Source organism: Mobula birostris, chromosome 1 (assembly GCF_030028105.1).
Source record: "Mobula birostris isolate sMobBir1 chromosome 1, sMobBir1.hap1, whole genome shotgun sequence".
NCBI lineage: Eukaryota > Metazoa > Chordata > Chondrichthyes > Myliobatiformes > Myliobatidae > Mobula > Mobula birostris.
Genome location: NC_092370.1, coordinates 238354639 through 238377441, shown reverse-complemented (window position 1 = coordinate 238377441; position 22803 = coordinate 238354639). Strand labels below are relative to the sequence as shown.

Here is a 22803-nt window from a genome sequence, read left to right as displayed (position 1 = left end):
GTTTCAGGTCTTTTAACATCAGACACCCTCACCCAGGCAACCTGGCTAGGGTTGGCCAGGCCTTGGCTTGTGTCCCATCAGCACCAATCCACATATCACACCTCTTGATCCATAGCCATCTCAGCAGCCTCTGTGACGATCCTGATAGCTCTTTTCTATGCAGCCCTGTAATGCCAAGGAAAAGGTAGGCTCTGCACAGCAAGTAGCCAGTAAAACCTCCAAACCGCACCTCTGCAGTCTCACATTGTGTCCTCCACCCCTGTCTCTGAAGCTGCTCTACCAGCCCCCGATATTTGGCTTTCTTACGCTCAAACGCCTCCTCATTCCAGACTTCCCAAACATTAACTATCTCCAAAACCACTGCCTGATCTGCTGAGCATCTTCAGCATTTCCTCCTTGGATACCAGAAGTTATGTATGCTGGTGAAAAAGGTATTTATTTATATAGCACCTTTCTCATCCTCTCCATACCATCCCACAGTCCTTTTTGCACTGATGTGTAGTTACTGGTCGAATTGTGTGATTGTGTGATCACAGGAAGTTCCTGCAACGATGACCAGATGAGAAGACTTTTAGTAATGCCAAATGAGAGAGAAGTAATAGCCAGAATACTCAGTATAACATATGCTCTTTATGTTGGAGATTAAAACATCACTGGTAAGGCTACCATTTATTGTTTTAAGTGATCTTTTACATTCCATTGAGAGACCAGATGTGCCAGGCATAACTGGTCTCTCAGTTGAATGTGTCATCAGAAAAATAACAGGGCAGCACATCCTTACTATGGTATTAGTTTAGATTTTTGTGCTTAAGCCTTAGTAAGTCATTAGAATAATTTAAGCTCGAGTAGAAGACATTTTTGCAAGACTGTGGAAATGAGGCTGAAATGGGGAACTAGAATGAAAAGAGTTGAGGCCCCTATAGATCTGCCTTGATGTTGAGGCAGACCTGAAGGACCAGGTGGCCTACTCCCGTTCCTATTTTCTGATGTTCTTGTGTTAGAAGTGAAACTCAGAGTTGACTCTGATGAAAAATGCGATCAACTGAGCCATGAATGACAACTTTATGAAGGGTGAAATGATTAAATAGTCCTCTGACAAAGAATCAGAGCCAGCATGGCCTCTCAGCTGTTTTCTCTTGCTGCCCTTCTACAGATATTAATGAGTGCCAGACCATCCCAGATGCCTGCAAAGGGGACATGAGGTGCATTAATCACAATGGTGGATACCTGTGCCTGCCAAGGACTGCGGCGCTCGTTTTGGCGAATGGGCCCTCCAATCCAACCTACTCCATGTCGTCACAATCAAGGTACTCAGAAAGACAAAGTTCATCCGTCTACCAGCCGGCCTCCATTCCCAGATATCCTGCCCGAACTAGATCTCTGATCTGTCGCTTTGGTTACAGTGTGGATGAAAACAACAACTGTGTGGGTAAGTGATCGTTTTAATTATCAAGGGCTTATTTGCCAAAAAATACATTTACCTGCTCAGTTCCATGTTCTCATGATTTTCAACTTGAAAGAAGTGGGGTATTGAGACTGAAGCATTTTAGCCATCATTATTTTACAGGTAAATCACAACTCAATAAGCCATAACTAGCAGACATATGAACCAACAGATGGAAAAAAAAGGACCAAACTAAAGCAAATCGATTAGGATTGTTGGATTTCTGTTTACTTTCTGATCCTTAGGTTTCCTCCGGGAGTCAGGAATGACGATCAGTCTTAATTCCAAGATTTCAGTTTATTTTACAATACAACCAAGCGTACAAATACTGAGCAAACCAAATAAAGAGCAAAGAAATGATGCTAAGAGGTGAATAGAGAAAAGAATAAAGATGGCGCTTCTGAAAAATCTATCACTTTTATAGATAAGATAAGAGAAATTCCTTAGGTAGAGATAAATTAGTTAATAGGTTACATAATTAAAACAATTACATCATATAGGTAAGGGATTAATGCTTAGCCAATGAAAATGAGAAAGGGATAAACCGTTAGTTTAGTTGCTATACCGCTTTCTGCCAGTGAGTGTGAAAATTACGTGATTTTGTTCAAAAGTACCAATCTTATAAAAAGTATTATTTAAAAAAAAGACAGTGGCTTCCAACAGTATGGATACAATGGGCTAAATGCCCCTCCTCTAATATTTTGAAAATGTAACATTAGAGTAACGATGCAAGTTTTGGTATATGATATATGGAGGCTTTGTTGCATATGATGTACTAAAAGAGGGAGCATTTTGTGCCAAGGTTTCAAAGTGGAAGTCTTCTACACCATAAAGGAGATAAACAAAGTTGCACCCACTGCATACAGAGGGTCCAAGAATGAGAGGGTGCCGATAAAAATAAGAAATTTAAAGGAATAAAGAATAAAGTTGGGTCAAGTGAAGACAAGAGAAATTGCAGGTGCTAGAAGAAAAATATAATCTGCTGTCGGAAATCAGAAGGTCAGCCAGATACTGCTGAGACAAATGGATAGACAATGTTTCAAGTCGAGACTCTGCATTGGGACTGAAAGCAGGAAAGCTTCTTCAAAGCAGGGGTATCTTGAAGAGTTGGTAGGGTGTAATAAAATAGGGACTAAAGAGATCGCAGATGCTGGAACTTGGAGCAAAGAACAAACTGCTGGAGAAACCCAATCGATCAGACAGCATCTGTGGAAGCAAAGAGACAGTTGACGACTCAGACCAAGACTCTTCAGCAGTTTGAGTCTGTTGTCTGAAATGTTGATATGGAAAGGAAAGCTGAACCTAAATCTAAGTGGTGATAGATGTGTTGAAAATGGATTTGCTGAGGTTCAATATGCTTAAGGTCAAGTATAGCTTTTCAGATGAATGAGTTTGCCCACTCAGTAATTGTTCCTAAGATTTTTGAAGACATATTTTCTGATCATTGCTTTCAATGTATACGCTCAGTGTCCTGTACATAATGGAATGGCCACTGAGTGTATGTTCAAGGTCTTCTGCTGCTGTAGCCCATCCACTTCTAGGTTCGAGGTGCTGTACGTTCAGACAGTAACGCATGTTTATTTCACTTACAGTCTCGTTCCTGTCAGCTTGAACAAGTCTGACCATTCTCCTCTGACCTTTCTCATTAACAAAGTGTTTTCACCCCTTCAGAACAGTTGCTCACTGGATGGTGTTAGTTCTTCACACCATTCTCTGTAAACTCTAAAGTGCGTGAAAATTCCATGAGTTCAGCAGTTTCCGAGATACTTAAACCACCCCATCTGGCACCAACAAACATTCCACCATCAAAGTTTCTTAGATCACCTTTCTTCCCCATTCTGATGTTTGATCTAAACAACAAACGAACCTCTTGTCCATGTCTGCATGTTTTTCTGCATTGAGTTGTTGCCACACAACTGATTAGATATTTGCAGTAAGAGCGGGTGTACAGGTGTACCTAATAAAGTGGCCCCTGAGTGTACAGTTCTTGGTTCCATTATGTTGAGCTGGTGGTCGAGCCCAGATAATGTTCTGTGCCAAAGGCAATCCTCTTCCTGTAGGTGCTACGTGTCTTCGGTTTGCTGTGACCTTTATAATCACCTGAATTGAAAGGACATATTTGGATTTAGGCCCCATTGAGTTGTGTGAGGTAATTAACAGGAGCAATCCAAAGGGAACATATCAAATTAACCCACAAGTACAGGATGGATAGAAAGTTCCAATCTCAGGGGATAAACTTCAAGGGAAAAATACCTCATATCTGGAATTGTGCATCATATGGGATAGCAAAGGCATTTAATTGGAAATACTGAAGTGACCATAGATTGTGTTAATTAACAGGAGGGATCATAGATTCTACTCGAAAATCAACTACATCCTATATGTTGTAGAATACATATGTCGCTTGTTCATCCAGAAACATGTCTCCAGGACAACATGCCATGCACCATGGACATGACACTGGGGCTTACTGTTTGTGACTGTCTACTGCTTTCGCAGCTCTATGTGCCTTGTGCTGTGTGTGACTGTTAGTACTTTGTTTTGCATCCAGGCTCCAGAGGAGCATTGTTTCATTTTCCTGCTTTCATGAGTATTCATGTATGACTGAATAACAATTAAACTTTAACGTGAAATCTCTTGTTTGCCTGCACCAAGACTATTAAAGAACTAAATTATGTGGTTTAATAGCTTTCAGCAGCTGGAATACATCTATTGGGAATGGTAATTTATTGGTTTTATATAACCGTGTAGGACAGTTCTCAGTTAATGCTGGTGGGTGCCTTTTGAAGAGCTGCTGGTAAATTCTTCACTGAGGATTCAGCTCAGTAAAATGAGCTGATGAGGCAATAGTTGCTGGTGAGGAGATGTCTTCTCAAGGTGAACAATTCAAGTCATTAGTCATGCTAGCAATAGGTTGAGATACAAGTAGACCAGATCAGGTGAGCACAACAGGTTTCATTCATTAAAAGACATGATTAACCTATTGGATTTTGTACAGATCTGTTGCCCTTTAGAGCACTGATGCAAGTTGGTATTGGTTTAGTTATCCTCTATAGATTGCCAGTCTCCGTGACTGTGAGCAAATTATTCAGTGTTTATTAACTATTTTTTCCAGTGCCTAAAGGAATTCAGTCATACGCAATTTCCCCTTTTAAATAATTTATTGAATAAAAACCACCATGTATCCAATTCTCTCCGAACAATATAATTTATCGACAGACACTTGGAAGCAAACAGCAGACGTGGAATAAGCATTTCAAATACGTGCTTCAGTGAAGAGAAAGATGGATCCACATTGCCAGAATGAAAAAAAAATACCGCTCCAAAGTAATTGGTATAATTTGGAAGAAATGACCAAAGTTGGCATCTAACACAAGAGAGAAAAAAATGTAAAGCACATTCACTGTAAGACTGAATAAAGCCAAGGTAGCAGGCTCATTCAAGGCTTGTATTTAACAGTAGGAATGTCTAGGATACAAATGAGATTTTATCCAGAAACTTGATTCTTCAAAACACTGGTGCAGCACAGTGTCAACTGGGAAGGGTGTTGGGTAACCCTCCCACCATCGAGGACATCTGCAATAGACAGTGCCTGAAGAAGGCAGCATCCATCACTAGGGACCCTCAGGACATCCCCTCATGTCGATACTATCATCAGGGAGCCTGAAAGGAAACACTCAATGATTAGACCATAAGACAGAAGAGAGGAATCAGGCCATTCAGCCCATTGATTCAGGAATAGCTTCTTCTCATCCATCATCAGATTTATGAATGGTCTGTGCACCCATGAACCCTACCCCATTGGGTTCCTTGCACTACACGGCTGCCACAAAACAACAAATTTCACACTGCATAAGACTGTGATAATGAACCTGATCTGATTCTGGTTTTATTTAAGCACAGCTAATATGTTGTGAGATTAACGTTCTTGTTGATTTCCTTCTCAGAATGTGACCGTCATTAGAAGATCAGATCATCATGGCGGGTGTCCAGTTTAATCACTGGCATCCATTTAACACAGCTGAGAGTCTTGTTAGACCAGTCCATGAGCAGTTGAGTCATAGGCATTGGACTGGAAAGCCCAGAATGATTAGAGTGTCAGATTTCCATCACTACAGGGCATTAATTCATTTCTATGAAAATGTCAAAGGCTAATTTTTGACTTTTAACAAACTTCTCATCTTTATAACAATCAAAATGAATTCAAATTCTCAAACTGTTGATGTTGAGATTTAAGGTCACGGACCCTGGATTGTTGATGCAGCCAAGCTGACAGAAGGTGATTAGGCAATCTTTCTTTAAAAATTCATTTTGTTTGGAATTTTAAAGCCATCTAGATGAGTACACAGATAGGAGGAGTTCAGAGGGCTATGGGAACTAGTTCACTGGGCAACACAGTTGGCATGGATGAGTTGGCGTGAAGAACCTTCTACGTGGTATGACGCAGAGTCCGGGTTTCACTAGAAATGTCTATCTATTGTCTATCTATAATTGCCCTTTGGGCAGGTGGCGGTGAGGTGCCATCTTGAACTCCTATACTCCATCTGATGTAAGTGTTCCAATGGTACTGTTTCAGGAGTTAAAGAACAAACAATGTGATATCAAAGTTCAAAGTAAGTTTGTTACCAAAGTACATTTATGTCACCATATACAATCCTGAGAATCATTTTCTTGCAGGTATTCACAGTAAATACAAAGAAGAAGCACAAAACATTCAATGCCAAACTGCACACGGCAAAGACAAATGGCCAATGTGCAAAAGACAACAAGCCGCGCACACACAAAAAAGAAAGGAAATAATAAGAATAATAAATAAATAAGCATTAAATATTGAGAACATGAGCTGTAGAGCTCTTAAAAGTGAGTCCATAGGTTTGGGAATCACTTCAGTGTTCCGGTGAGTAAAGTTGTCTCCTCTGGTTCAAGGGTCTGATGGTTGTAGGGTAATTGCTCCTGAACCTGGTGGTGTGGGACTTGAGACTCCTGTACCTCCTTCCTGACAGCAGTAGCAAAAAGAAAGCATGACCTGGATGGTGGGGGTCCTTGATATTTCTAAGCTCCCGTAGTCTCTATATTGGACAAAAATATTGGAAGGAGGTAGTGGCATACGTGTCTGCTGCCATTACCTATCTTGATGGAAGATATCATGGATTTAGGAGATGTTGTCAAAGCAACCTAATTGTAATTACGTTTGCAGGTAGTACTCATTGTAGACAGCGAGAGTGGTGGGAATGAATGTTCAGACTGGTCAGTGGATGTTGAGTTTGTTAGGAGTACTTTATACATTATACATTATACTTTATACTTTATACTTCATTGTCACCAAACAATTGGTACTAGAACATACAATCATCACAGCGATATTTGATTCTGTGCTTCACACTCCCTGGATTACAAATATTAAATATTAAAAATATTAAAAATAGTTAAAATTAGTAAATAAACATTTAAATTATAAATCATAAATAGAAAATAGAAAAATGGGAAGTAAGGTAGTGCAAAAAAACCGATAGGCAGGTCTGGGTATTTGGAGGGTACGGCCCAAATCCGGGTCAGGATCCGTTCAGCAGTCTTATCACAGTTGGAAAGAGACTGTTCCCAAATTTGGCCGTACGAGTCTTCAAGCTCCTGAACCTTCTCCTGGAGGGAAGAGGGACGAAAAGAGTGTTGGCTGGGTGGGTCGTGTCCTTGATTATCCTGGCAGCACTGCTCCGACAGCATGTGGTGTAAAGTGAGTCCAAGAACGGAAGATTGGTTTGTGTGATGTGCTGCGCTGTGTTCACAATCTTCTGTAGCTTCTTTCGGTCTTGGACAGGACAACTTCCATACCAGGTTGTGATACACTCTAGAAGAATGCTTTCTATGGTGCATCTATAAAAATTAGTGAGGGTTTTAGGGGACAGGCCAGATTTCTTTAGTTTTCTCAGGATGTAAAGGCACTGGTGGGCCTTCTTGGCGGTGAACTCTGCTTGGTTGGACCAAGTCAGATCATTTGTGATATTGACCCCGAGAAACTTAAAGCTTTTGACCTGTTCCACTTGTGCACCACCGATGTAAATTGGGCCTTGTGGTCCGCTACTCCTTCTGAAGTCAACAACCAATTCCTTCATCTTGCTGACGTTGAGGGATAGGTTATTGTCTTTGCACCATGACACCAGGTTCTTAATTTCCTCTCTGTACTCAAACTCACTATTACCCGAGATACGGCCTACAATTGTTGTGTCATCAGCAAACTTATATATTGAGTTTGATGGAAACTTGGCTACACAATCATGGGTGTACAGTGAGTACAGCAGGGGGCTGAGTACACAGCCTTGTGGGGCACCGGTGCTCAGAGTGATTGTAGAGGAGAGCTTGTCCCCTATTTTTACAGCCTGGGTCCTGTCTGTGAGGAAGTTGAAGATCCAGCTGCAGATCTGAGTGCTAAGGCCCAGGTTCTGGAGCTTAGGAATCAGTTTATTTGGAATGATGGTATTAAAGGCAGAGCTGTAGTCAATGAAAAGGAGCCTTACGTATGCGTCTTTATCCTCCAGGTGTTCTAAGGAGGAATGTAGGGCCAGAGAGATGGCATCTGCCGTTGACCTGTTGCTCTGGTAGGCGAATTGCAAAGCGTAGAGGTTGACCGGTAGGCTGTGGTTGATGTGTGCCATAACCAATTTCTCAAAGCACGTGATAGTAACATAGAAACATAGAAAATAGGTGCAGGAGCAGGTCATTCAGCCCTTCGAGCCTGCACCGCCATTCAGTATGATCATGGCTGATCATCCAACTCAGAACCCTGTACCAGCCTTCCCTCCATACCCCCTGATCCCTTTAGCCACAAGGGCCGTATCTAACTCCCTCATAGCAATTGATGTCAGAGCCACAGGTCGATAGTCATTCAGGCATGCCACCTTGCTCTTCTTCGGCATTGGGATTATCATTGACTTCTTAAAACACGTGGGGATCTTAGACTGAAGCAAGGAGCAGTTGAAGATGTCAGCAAACACTCCAGCTAGCTGGCTTGCACAGGCCCGGAGAACCCGTCCTGGGATGCCATCTGGGCCCACCGCCTTCCTTGGATTTATCTTCAGGAAGGTCCTTCTAACGTCCTCCTCGGTGACGATGAATCTTGATGCCACCAGGTCCCGTTCATCCAGGGGGAGCGGGATGCTCCTCTTCTGTTCGTGTACTGTTGGAACTGAATTCATCCAGTAAGTGGAGACCATTCAATCACACTTCTGACTTGCAGATGGTCAAAGACCCTTGGGTGAGTCAGTTGGTACAGTTAAGAAATAGTGATCTAATTTTTTAATTAAAACATGCCAAAGTCAGCATTCAATGCACACTTATAATTGCCCTTGAGAAGATCGTAGTTATTATGTTCCATAACTTCAAAACATTAAACTAACTCAAACAAAGACATGGGAGTCCAAAATGCAAGTCTAATTTCGAGTTTACTTTGAGCGAGGCACGCACGTCTCATGTGGTAGTGTGATGACGTATGCAATTCACATATTTATACATATAAGACCATAAGGCCATGAGACATACCCCATACACCTGCCTTCTCATCATATCCTTTCATGCCCTGACCAATCAGGAAACGATCAATTTTCGCTTTAAATATACGCATGGACTTGGCTTCCTCCACAGTCTGGGGCAAAGCATTCCGCAGATTTACTAATCTCTGGCTAAAAAACTCCTTCTTGCCTCTGTTCTAAAGGGTTGCCCCTCAATCTTGAGGCTGTGTCCTCTAGTTCTGGATACCCCCACCATAGGAAACATCCTCTCCACATCCACACTATCTACTCTTTTCAACGTTTGGTAGGTTTCAAAGAGATCCCTCCACATTCTTCTAAATTCCAGTGAGTACAGGCCAAAAGCTGCCAAATGCACCACACATGTTAACCCCTTCATTCCCAGAATCATACTTGTGAACCTCCTCTGGATTCTCTCCAATGACAACACATCCTTTCAGAGAAATGTGGCCTCAAACTTTTGACAATACTCCACGTGTGAACTGACTACTGTCTTATAAAGGCTCAGCATTATCTCCTTACTTTTATACTCTGTTCCCCCTGAAGTAAATGCCAACATTGTATTTGCCTTCTTTACCACAGAACTTTATTAATTAACCTTCTGGGAGTTTTGCACGAGGACTCCTAAATCCCTCTGCACCTCTGACGTTTGAACCTTCTCCCCATTTAGATAATAGTCTGCACTATTGTTCTTTTTACCAAAATACATTATCCTACATTTCCCAACATTGTATTCCATCTGCCAATTTTTTGCCTATTCTTCCAATTTGTCTGAGTTCTGCTGCAATCACATTGCTTCCTCAGCACCACTATCTGCATATCATCCGCTAATTTTGCCACAAAGCCATTAATTCCATTATCTAAATCATTGACAAACAATGAGAAGATCAGTGCCCCAGTACTGAACCCTGAGGAACACCACTGGTCACTGGCATCAAAACAGAGAAGGCCACTTTATTCCCACTTGCTGCCTCCTGCCTGTTAGCCATTCCGCTATCCATGCCAGTACTTTTCCTGTAACACCATAGGATTTTATCCCGTTAAGCAGCCTCGTGTGTGGCTCCTTATCAAACACCTTCTGAAAATCAAAGTAAATGACATCCACTGCTTCTCCTTTGTCCACCCTGCTTGTTACTTCCTCAAAGAACTCTAACAGATTTGTTAGGCAAGACTTCCCTTCACAGAAACCACGCTGATTCGCACAGAAATGTCATTTCTGATTCCGGTGGGGAAGTCAAGGATCCAGCTGCAGAGGGAGGTGCAAAAACCCATGATTTGGAGCTTTTTGATCAGAACTGTAGGAATGGTTGTGTTAAATGCTGAGCTATATTCAATAAATAGCATCCTGACGTAAGTATTAGTATTGTCCAGGTGATCAAAGGCTGCGTGAAGAGCCAATGAGGTCACAACCTAGTAGATCTATTGTGGTGATAGGTCACTTGAAGTCAAGTGAGAATAAAAGAGGCTAAAGGGATGAAAATAAATATACAGCAAGGGAGATTACCACTGAGATCTTCTTATCATCTACATAACATAGAGTAGGTAGGAAATGAATACATTGATCAGAATAAAATTGAGATTAGAGAGGATACAGTAATACCATGGGCAGAATGATATTTCCAATGTAGAATACTCACTTTATAAGGAAAATTGTTTACTTTACATTCACATTCACTTATTTATCACACATAGAGTGAAAGGCATTGTTTACATTTTCAACCAACACAACCCAAGGATGTAGTGGAGGCAGCCTGCAAGTATCACGACACATTCCAACGGCAACAGCACATGCCCACGATGCTCAGCAGAACAACTCAGGCAAAGTCAACATAACAACAGCAACACAAGCCCCTTTCCTCCTTCCTACCCACCAATCCATTCACAGAACAAGCCTTCAACCCCAAGGCAGGCTGGTTCCAAAGTCCTTGGCCCGGACTCTAAGACTCACAGACATTGGGCCTGGACTTGCAGACTCACAAACATCAGGACTCTAACTTCCAGATACGCTGACCTAGGGGCTTCAACTACTGGGCCTTGACTTCTGGACTCACTGACTTCAGTCGTAGACCTACGGGCCTAGACTTCCAGACTTGAGCTTCAATTCTTAACCTCTGGCATCAACCCAGGCCAGAACGATCATGGACTTTGAACTCTGGACTCGCAGAGACCTCTGATTCTAGGACTTGCCAACCTGTGGGATCACCTGCCCTCGTTCATGGGTCCTGATGACCTGACACCCATCCAAGAGGATCACTGGCTTCCTGCCATGGAGCTCTCCAATTCTGGTGTCACCTACAAGCTTACTAATCATGCAAATTCAAAGTAGATTCTATTACATATACATAATACTGACAACCCTGAGGTTCATTTTCCTGCAAGCATACTCAGCAAATCTATAGAATTGTGATAATAACAGGATCAATGAAAGATCAATCAGAGTGCAGAAGACAACAAACTCTGCAAATGCAAGTATAAATAAATAGCAATAAACAACGAGAACTTGAGATAACAAGGGAGTCATTGGCTGTGGGAATGGATGGCCAAGTGAGTGCAGTTATCCTCCTTTGTTCAAGAGCCTGATGGCTGTGGGGTAGTAACTGTTCCTGAACCTGGTGGTGTGAGTCTTGAGGCTCCTGTGTCTTCTACCTGATGGCAGCAGTGAGAAAAGAGCATGCCATTGGCATGTTCTTTCAAATCATTAAGGTATGTGATGAGCAGAGGACCCTGCACCAAATCCTGCAGCATTCCTCTGGTTACAGACTTTCAATCATTTTGCTTGGATAGGGTAGAGTATAATAATAATGATTATAATATTAATAATTACTTATATATGGAGTACTTTTCATACAGATGATATGGTTCAATGAGAATAGAATGCAAACATGAAAATAAAAGACAAAACGATGTCAGTTAAAAGCAAGATTAAATAAATACGTTTTGAGCTGGTGTTTAAAAGGATCAACTGAGTCTGCAACCTTTAAACTTTTAAGTATTGAATTCCACATAATAGGACCGTACTTCAAAAAAGCTGACCTGTCAATTATCTTTTGAGAGAGATTGCTTAAATTTAAGAGACTGGCGGAAGAAGGCCTAAGAGCTTGAGCTCTCAGTGGACAGTGGATTCCAGTTAATTGGGCACATCGGGACCAATACATTTTGGCCCAATTAAACAGCGACCACAATTAGCCAAAGTTTCAGGGAAATAGTTTTAAAAGACAAACTACATTTAACTGAGTAACAAATTATGTATTTATATGAAGGCACAGAACAAATTAGAACACTACCAATAGCATTACACTGCTATAAAATTGTGTTACAGTTCCTGATAGTTATCAACAGAGAAAGTCATCCAGTGTACACAATTGACAAAATCAGTGCAGGCACTTAGTGCAGATAATGGACTACTTTCATACAGTGCAATCAACGATTGCATTTTGCAAATCTTAACTTTCATAGTAACATTCAAGATGATTGTTGATGCCTTCAAATTATTCGTAGTTCATAACTTGTCGAAATCTTTTCATTTTCACTTGTGGCTGTTTCTGGCATCTCCAAATCTGAATGCTTGAAACCGCAGTGAGCAAAGCAATTCGGAATTGTCTTACTGCTTATTTCTCAACAACTATCGCTGCTTTTTGAACACAAATACATGCAACTGACTCTATTTAAAACTACTCAGCTAAGCATGGCAACACAATAGCCACACAAGTGCGCATGATTGAAGTTCATTAGAACTCGTTCGGCAACAGTCTCTTGCCCCAACTAAGTAGCATAGTGCCCCAAAAAACAAAGGGAATCCAGCAATTTTCTCAAATAGATTTTGCTCCTTAAGACTTGTCCCAACTAAGCAGCCCTGATCAACTGATGATCAATTAACAAGAATGTATAATTCCAACGGAGTGATTGTTTCCAAGTTCAGAAAGTATAAGCTTGTGAAGAAGAAGTGCTGGTTACAGAGTTGTCATCATAACATCTCAAAATTTCAACCTCTTATAACACTTCAGGTTCAAGAGGGCTTAGCTTCATTAACTGGATACCCAAACTTCCGTATCCCATGGACCAATACCATTAAGCAAGGGCAAGAGAATATCTGCAGATGCTGGAAATCAGAGTAACACACACAAAATGCTGGAGGAACTCAGCCGGCCAGGCAGCATTTATGGAAAAGAGTAAACAGTCGTTATTTCAGGCTAAGACCCTTCATTAGTCCTGATGAAGGGTCTCAGTCTGAAACATTGACTGTTTACTCATTTCCATTAAACAAGGGGTCCTGGACCCCAGGGTAGGAACCCCTGACCTAGAGGTTGTTGCCCATAAACATAACAATTATTACAGATCCAATTTTTTATGAAGATAAATATTTTCAGGATCCATTTTATACCGATACTCTGGGAAACATTTGGCTATGTAATAAATTTCTAAACATAGCTTTGGACTGATGTAATTTAACTGTTATACAGAAGTCACAGATGAATATTTGTACTCCTTCAATGTGGCTATTTAGTTTGAAAATGGAGTTACCACTAAAATACACCAGTATGTGTCCATGTTGCACAAATTAAGTTATGCTTTTGGCGTTATGCAACAGGATAAAACAGGTGGCACCCAGTCAGAATCCTGTTTTGCACACCTCTGAGTGTTTCAATTAACTTTAATGGGCAGAATATGAGCCTAACTAAGATTTATTACTTCCTTTATACTGTTGTAAGGTAAGATTAGATTTATTTGTCATATATACTGTACATCGAAACATACAGTGAAATGCATCATCTACATCAAATCAAATCAGCAAAGATTGTGCTGCACAGCCTGCAAGTGTAGCCAGCAGAGCATTCCTATAACTCACTAACCCTTAACCCTTCATCTTCGGAATGCACAAGCAGCAAAAGGAATTGGATACCAATCTTTCAGTTGTCACTCTAGTGCCATTACGCTAACTGCTACCGTGCCATCCTGTACACTGTTGTAACAGGTTGGGATCATTTCCAGTCTGCTTTTGTTTATCAAGAAAATGAGTATTATATTTTATTTCAATGGCAAATCTATCACGTTCAAGGAGAATTATGAAAACCGCAAATTAATTCCGTTGGGTTTTGGTTTGCTGCAAAAATGCCAACATTTGCTATTAGTAGGGCTTGATTGCATCGCTACAGAAATTCGTTACTGATGTTTTTCAACTCATGAGGTCTGAGCAATGAAGTGAGAGTACTCTTCTATACTGAGTTATAACACATCCTCCACCCACATTTAAGCTGTTCATGATTGACAAAAATATTTCATGCTTGCTTAAACATTCCATGAATAGGAGATGTGCAAAGCCCCTCCCACCCTGGGCATTCTGTCTTCTACCCACCCCACCTCCTCTGTCCCATACAAAAGCCTAAAGTCACCAAACACTGGAATTTAGGGTAACTGCTATCCCTATATCATATCACTATTGAACAGATCTCATGTACAATATGGTAACACCTGACCTCACAATCTACCACGTCATGGCCTTGTGCTTTACTGTCTTCCTGCACTGTACCTTCTTGGTATCTGTAACATTATATTCTGCATTCTGTAATTGCTTTTTCCTTGTACTACTACTGATGTGATGGCATGCAAAACAAGCTTTTAGAATGCATTTTACTAAATTACCTACTGCATCTATTGACAGAGATGGATGAATCTCCTACCCACATTTGATTTGAAGTTGGTTGCTCCATCACTCTATGTATCCTAAGAGGTCACTGTTATGTTCTGTAACTCCATACCATAAAAAATTAATTGAAAGGAAAACAAGAGAGCCAGAAATATGAGTCTAACTTTGATTTTACTTTAAGTGAGGTGTGAACATATCATATGGTGGCGTGATGACGTATACCATTTTTGTACTTTTATAGACAACCCACAATGCATTCAGTAAACAACAAAGAATGTTTAATCAAACTATATATATATATTTAATACATCACATAATAAGACCACTATATAGGCATCCACAGCATGGTAAATTTTTAAATTGTCTCATTCAGCCTGAAGATTTAATCACTGTGGAGGCTTTCTTACTCTTTTGGGGTAATGCCTTTCCTAATAAGGGTGGTCACTCTGCTTGGCAGGTGAGACGTGGCTGTGAAGCAATGTCAGGTTCTGGGGCCTCCTCCACGGTGGTTGTAGCAGTTTGCTCTAGGACAGCAGGAAGTGGTTCTGACAGCTCTGGCCATGTTTCTTCTCTACCAATTCCCCTTTGATCTCCTCTACAGATGACATCAGATGCAATCTCCACTGTGTAGGAGAGTGGTTCAGTTCTGTCTTTAATCTTTCCAAGTACCCAATATTGATCTCCCACCAGGACTGTTATCCAGGAGTGAAACATTGAACCTCTTTGTTTGCGAAGCCCTCAATTTGTCTCACCTGTTTGTCCTTCTGAGGTTGGGTTTGAGAAGATCCCAGCATGAATGCAAGGGATGACCCAGGAAACAGCAGAGCTGGTGAGTTGTCGGTTGTGGAGAATGCCACATTACGATATGCAAGGAGGATATTGGTGAGATTAGGATTCATTGTTCGTGTGGTGTGTTCTGCTGATATTGCTTGGAGCGTGTTCTTTTGACTCTGGACAAATCTTTCTGCCAAGCCATTCATAGCTGGGTGGTACAGGGCAGATGTAATGTATCTTATTCCATTCATTTTCAGGAATGACTGGAATTCTTCCACAACAAACTGTGGTTCATTGTCACTGCCTAACTGTTCTGGGACACCAGTCTGTGCAAAGACTCTTCTCAACACTTAACAGTGAATGAGGCTGTAACAGAAGCTACTGGGGACACTTCTGACCACTTTGTAGCTGCATCCGCTATTATCAAGAAATTTGTGCTCATGAATGGTGTGGCAACACCCACCTGAATCCTCTGCCAGGTCAATGCAGGCCATTCGCAGGGATGGAGAGGTGCTGCTCTTAGCATCTTCTGGATGTGTTGTCATCCAGAACAGTGTATGACAAGCTGATCAATCTGCTGATTTATCCCAGACAAAACTTTGACCTAACACTTTCATTCTGACTATGCCTAGATGGCTGATATGTAGCTCCTCCAACACTTTAGCTCTCGGTTTGGATGGTACAAGAATTCTCAATCCACATAAAGCAACTGCCATCAAGGGGAAGTTCATCCTGGCGCTGGTAAAAATGGGGGAACTAGAGTTTCTGCTGCTAATTCCAAACCATTTTGAATTGCTATATAGATCTGAGACAACGTGAGGTGTTTTATTGTTTCTCTTTGGATCATTGCCACAATAGGCAGACTTACATCAAGGGATCATCTTTTGTAAATTTTTTCAGGTATTTCCTTTTCCAAGTGTAAATGGAACAATCCATCAGCATTTCCATGATAAGTTGTCCTATTGAATCTAATTTTGTAACTGTCATCCAAAAACCAGAAGCAATCTCTGCATTCATTCTACTACAGTTAGTGGAACACCATTCTGTGGATTGCAAATGGACGCTAGTGGTTGAGGGTCAGTAACGAGGGTAACCTCTCTACCATTAAGTATTGGTTGAATTGCTCTACACCCCAAATGAGACTCAAGGCCTCCCTGTCAATCTGTGCATCATTTTTCTCTGCAGCAGTAGGAGAATATGATGCAAAGACTATGGGGCGTTCACTTCCATCACTCATAACATGTGATATGACTACACCTACAGTGCCTATAAAAAGTATTCACCCCCCCTTGGAAGTTTTCATGTTTAATTGTTTTACACCATTGAATCACAGTGGATTTAATTTGGCTTTTTTGACACTGATCAACAGAAAAAGACTCTTTAGTGTCAAAGTGAAAACATCTCTGCAAAGTGAGTTAAATTAATTACAAATATAAAATGCAAGATAATTGATCGCATAAGTATTCACCCACTTCGTCAGTATTTAGTAGTTGCACCTTTGGCAGCAATTACAGCATGATGCAGCCACCGCCATGCTTCATGGTAGGGAGGGTGTGTTTTTGATGATGCGTGGTGTTCGGTTTAGTTTAGTGTTTAGTCTGATGGCCAAAAAGCTCAATTTTGATTTAATCAGACCTTAAAACCTTCTTCCAGCTGACTTCAGAATGCCTTCTGGCAAACTAGCCAAGATTTCATGTGAGTTTTTTTTCAATAGTGGCTTTCTTTTTGCCACTCTCCCATAAAGCTGTGATTGGTGAAGCACCCGGGCAACAGTTATTGTATATGCTGTCTCTCCCATCTCAGCCACTGAAGCTTGTAACTCCACCAGAGTGGTCATAGGTCTCTTGATGGCCTCCATAACTGGTTGCCTTCTTGCACATTCACTCAGTTTTTGAGGACGTCCTGCTTCAGGCAGGTTTACATCCCTGCCATATTCTTTCCATTTCTTGATGATTGACTTAACTGTTCTCCAAGGGATATTCAGCGATTTGAAAATTTTCTTGTATCCATCTCCTGACTTGTGCTTTTCAATAACCTTTTCATGTAGTTGCTTGGAGTGTTCTTTTGTCTTCATGGTGCAGTTTTTGCCAGGATACTGACTCACCAGAAGTTGGACCTTCCAAATGCAGGTGTATTTTCACTACAGTCAATTGAAACACCTTGACTGCACACAGTGATCTCCATTTAACTAAGTATGTAACTTCTAAAGCCAATTGGCTGCATCTGTGATGATTTGGTGTATCATATTAAAGGGGGGGTGAATACTTATGAAATCAATTACTTTGTGTTTTATATTTGTAATTAATTTAGATCACACTGTAGAGATCTGTTTTCACTTTGACACAAAAGAGTCTTTTTCTGTTGATCAGCATCAAAAAAAAACAAATTTAAATACATTTTGATTCAATATAGTAAAACAATAAAACCTGAAAACTTCTGGGGGGGGTGACTACTTTTTATAGGCACTGCATACCGTAAGGAGCGGTGTCACAGGCACGTTTCAATGGATGATGTGGATCATAATGTGTGAGTACAGTGTCTGATGTGACCATGTCCTCTACCTTTTTGAAAACCATCTCATAGTGCTTTGTTCATTGCCGTTTTTTTCCCAATTTAGCAATAAGTTCAAGGGTGGAGCACAGCAGTCAGGATTGGCAAGAACCTATTATAGTTGTTGATTAATCCTAAAAAGGACTGCAACTGTGACACATCCTTTAGCTTTGGGGTATTCAGCACTGCTTGAATTTTCTCAGCACACTTGAGTAATCCTTGTACATCAATGGTGTGACCACAGTAAGTGATGCTTGGTCTACAGATTTCACACTTGTTGCATTGTACTCTGAGCCCATAACGTGTCTGGAGATTTTGGAGATGTTCCTTGTCATTCTTACCAGTAACAATTATGTCATCCAGTCAACACTGAACTCCTGAGCAGTAATGCAGCTCCTGGTGCATAGCTCTCTGCCAGACTGCAAGTGCCTGTCTCCCTGACATACTGTTTGCACGTGTCCTACTTCATTGCATTTTCTGCACATTTTGCTTTTAAACCTGCATTGGTCTGCCACAATGGTAAGACAATTTGTTTGGCCAGGCAGGTTTCTGATAAGACATTGTAATTTTTTTCATGCTCACTTTCATTTCTGACTACAACTCAATTGTGTCTCTACTGTTTCCATTGATACAACAATTTCAACTGCACTTTTCAATGTAAGGTGTGCTTCAGTTAGGAGCTGTTTTTAAATGCTTACTTGTAAGACTCCATGAACTAAACGATCTCTCAGTGCATCATTAAGCCCTTCATTGAACTGACAATGTTCAATCTCTTCAATTCAGTCATGTACGCTGAAATGGACTCTCTCCGCATATGAAACCTAAAGCATTCTGCAATCAACAATGGATGAAGGCAAGGCTGTGGATATTGTCCACATGAACTTTCGCAAGACATTTTACACAAGGTCCCGCATAGGAGGTTGGTCAAGAAGGTTCAATCGCTCAACAGTCAAGATGAGGTAGTAAATTGCATTAGATATTAGCTTTGAGAGAGAAGATAGAGAGCAGTAGTAGATGGTTACCTCTCTGACTGGAGGCCTGTGACTCTTGGTGTGCTGCAGGGATCGGTGCTGGGTCCATTATTGTTTGTCATCTATATCAATGATCTGGATGATAATGCGGTTAACTGGATCAGCAAATTTGCGGATGACACCAAGATTGATGATATAGTGGACAGCGAGGAAGGCTATCTTAGCTTGCAGAAAGATCTAGATCAGTTAGAAAAATGGGCTGAGAAATGGCAGATGGAATTTAATGCCGAGAAGTGCGAGGTGAAGCACCTCGGTAGGACCAACCAGAGTAGGTCTTACATTGTGAATGGTAGGGCACTGAGGAGTGTGGTAGAACAAAGGGAATACGGGCTCATAATTCGTTGAAAGTAGCATCACAGGTAGATAGGGTCATAAAGAAAGCTTTTGACACATCTACCTTCAAAAATCAAAGTATTGAATACAGGAAATGGGATGTTATGTTGAAGTTGTATAACATGTTGGTGAGGCCTAGCTTGGAATATTGTGTGCAGTTTTTGTTACCTACCTACAGGAAAAATGTAAATAAAATTGAAAGAGTGTAGAGAAAATTTACAAGGATGTTGCTCAGTCCAGAGGATCTGGGTTATAAAGAAAGGTTGAATAGGTTAAGACTCTATTCATTGGAACGTAGAAGATTTGATAGACGTATACAAAATTATGAGAGATATAGATAGGGTAAATGCAAACAGGCTTTTGCCACTGAGGGTGGCTGGGACTACAACCAGAAATCATGGGTTAAGGGTGAAAGGTGAAAAGTTTAAGGGGAGCATGAGGAAAAACTTCTTCACTCAGAGGATCGTGAGAGTGTGGTATAAGCAGCCAGCACAGATGGTGCATGTGAGCTCGATTTCAATGTTTAAGCAAAGTTTTGATATGTACATGGATGGTAGAGGTATGGAGGGCTATGATCCCGGTGCAGGTCAATCGGAATAGGCAGTTTAAATGGTTCAGCATGGACTAGATGGGCTGAAGGGCCTGCTTCTGTGCTGTATTTTTCTATGACTCGATGACTCTATGTCAGCAAAGCTAATTTCAGCTGGTTTGTTTGGAGTAGTCAAGTTTCTAAGCAAACAATATGCCTTTAAATCAAATGCTCTCAGCAAATTTGGCATTTGCTTCTCATCGGCTATTTAATTTGCTTTAAAATAATACTCAATTCGCTCCGTATACAATATCCAGTTACCTGTTGAGGAATCAAACACATCAAACTTTCCTATGTAGACAGCCATTTCTGCTCTTTTTTATGATTATTACAGTACTCACTGTTTTTGAATCCATGGATTTTTCTGTTTCTTGCTTCAACCTTGTCTGACCGCCTTTTTGAGGATCATGTACAGCGCTGTTTCTTTTTACTTGATCATTACTCTCTGCACTTCTTAAAAATTCAAACATTTCTCTGTGTTTCAACTCAGATTTGTTTAAAACTTACTCGTCACCACTGTTATGATTTGCAACTCCAAAATATAAAACTAACTGAAAGAAAAACAAGGGAGTCTGAAATGCGTTTCTAACTTTGTTTTTACTTTAAGTGAGATGTGCACGTGTCACGTGGTGGTGTGATGATGTATGCCATTTATGTACTTTTACATAAACCTGCAATGTTTTATGCAAATAACAAAGAATACTTAATATAATTACAATGTTACTCAAATATTACTGAAATATTTAATTCACAACGGTCGGCAGGGTCGTTTAGAAAATGTCATTCTGCTAAGTTGCTATCGTTCTTTCTGTTTCAGATGTTTATTCCTCACAATGCTTCCCTTGTGCCTGCTGCCTTTAGTGAAATGAAACACATAACCTCCATGAATGTTGCAGCTATATAGGACCCTGGTCAGGACCCCACTTGGAGTACTGTGCTCAGTTCTGGTAGCCTCACTGCAGGAAGGACGTGGAAATCATAGAAAGGGTTCAGAGGAGATTTACAATGATGTTGCCTGGATTGGGGAGCATGCCTTATGAAAATAGTTTGAGTGAACTCAGCCTTTTCTACTTGGAGCAACGGAGGATGAGCGGTGACCTGATAGAGGTGTATAAGATGATGAGAGGCATTGATCATGTGGATAGTCAGAGGCTTTTTCCCGGAGCTGAAATGGCTAGCATGTGAGGGCATAGTTTTAAGGTGCTTGGAAGTAGGTACAGAGGAGATGTCAGGGGGAAGTATTTTATGCAGAGAGTGGTGAGTGCGTGGAATGGGCTGCCGGCGGCGGTGGTGGAGGCAGAAATGATCGGGTCTTTTAAGAGACTCCTGGATAGGTATATGGAGCTTAGAAAAATAGAGGGTTATGGGTAAGCCTAGGTAGTTCTAAGGTAAGGACATGTTTGGCACAGCTTTGTGGGCCAAAGGGCCTGTATTGTGCTGTAGGTTTTTCTATGTTTCTATGTTTACAATTTACAATGGGATGTAGAAAATGCATGCCAAAAGGGCAATTTTGCAATAGACATGCAGGATTCCAATATGCAGTTAGATTGGGAAAATCAGGTTGGTGTGGGATTCCAAGAGGGGGAGTTCCTAAAATGTCTACTAGATGGCTTTTTAGAGCAGCTTATGTTTGAACCCACTAGCGAATCAGCTATTTTGGATTGGGTGTTGTGCAGAATTGATAAGAGAGCTTAAGGTAAGAGAACCCTTAGGAGAAAAACAATCATAATATGATCAAATTCAACTTGAAATTTGAGAAGGAGGAGCTAAAGTCAGATGTATCAGTGTTACAATGGAGTAAGAGAAATTACAGAGGCAGGAGAGAGTAGCTGGCCAGAATTGATTGGTAAAGAACACTGGCAGGGATGACGGCAGAGCAACAATTGCTGGAATTTCTGGAAGCAATCTGAAAAGCACAGGATATATACATTCCAAAGAGGAAGAAGTATTTTAAAGGCAAGATGACACAACCATGGCTAACAAGGAAAGTCAAAGCCAACATAAAAGCCAGAGGGCATATATTAGAGCAAAAATTATTAGAAAGTTAGAGATATCGAAAGCATTTAAATACCAATAGAAGGCAACTAAAAACTCATTAAGAATGTAAAGATGGAATATGAAAGTAATTGGAGGAGCAAATCTGCAGAGAGATAGCAGGCAACTGCAGGAAACATAAAGTTGTGGTGGTAGGGGATTTTAATTTTCCATATATTGATTGGGACTCCCATACTGTTAGGAGACTAGGTGGTTTAGAGTTTGTAAAATGTGTTCAGGAAAGTTTTCTAAATCAATATATAGAGGGACCAACTAGAGGGGATGCAATATTGGATCTCCTGTTAGGAAACAAGTTAGGACAAGTGATAGAAGTGTGTGTAGGGGAGCACTTTTGTTCCAGTGATCATAACACCATTAGTTTCAACTTGATCATGGACAAGGATAGATCTGGTCCTAGAGTTGAGGTTCTTAACTGGAAGAAGGCCAAATTTGAAGAAATGAGAAAGGATCTAAAAGGTGTGGATTGGGACAGGTTGTTCTCTGGCAAAGATGTGATCGGTAAGTGGGAAGCCTTCAAAGGAGAAGTTTTGAGAGTGTAGAGCTTGTATGTTCCTGTCAGGATTAAAACCAAAGTGAATAGGATTAAGGAACCTTGGTTCTCAAGGGATATTGCAACTCTGATAAAGAAGAAGAGGGAGTTGTATGACATATGTAGGGAACAGGGAGTAAATAAGGTGCTTGAGGAGTATAAAAAGTGCAAGAAAATACTTGAAAAAGAAATCAGGAGGGCTAAAAGAAGACACGTTGCCTTGGCAGTCAAAGTAAAGGATAATCCAAAGAGCTTTTACAGGTATATTAAGAGTAAAAGAATTGTAAGGGATAAAATTGGTCCTCTTGAGGATCAGAGTGGTCGGCTATGTGCG

At 40.9% G+C, this 22803-nt stretch overlaps 1 protein-coding gene across 3 annotated transcripts in view; it reads left to right on the top strand.

Annotated features, from left to right (window-relative positions):
• Window positions 1–22803, top strand: part of fbln5 (fibulin 5) — a 137675-nt gene that overhangs the window by 40417 nt on the left and 74455 nt on the right. For all 3 annotated transcript variants that reach the window (XM_072274175.1, XM_072274185.1, XM_072274195.1), the window contains exon 4: window positions 1154–1429. In XM_072274175.1, the coding sequence (XP_072130276.1) occupies window positions 1154–1429 (276 nt within the window). The remainder of the gene's footprint in view (window positions 1–1153; window positions 1430–22803) is intronic.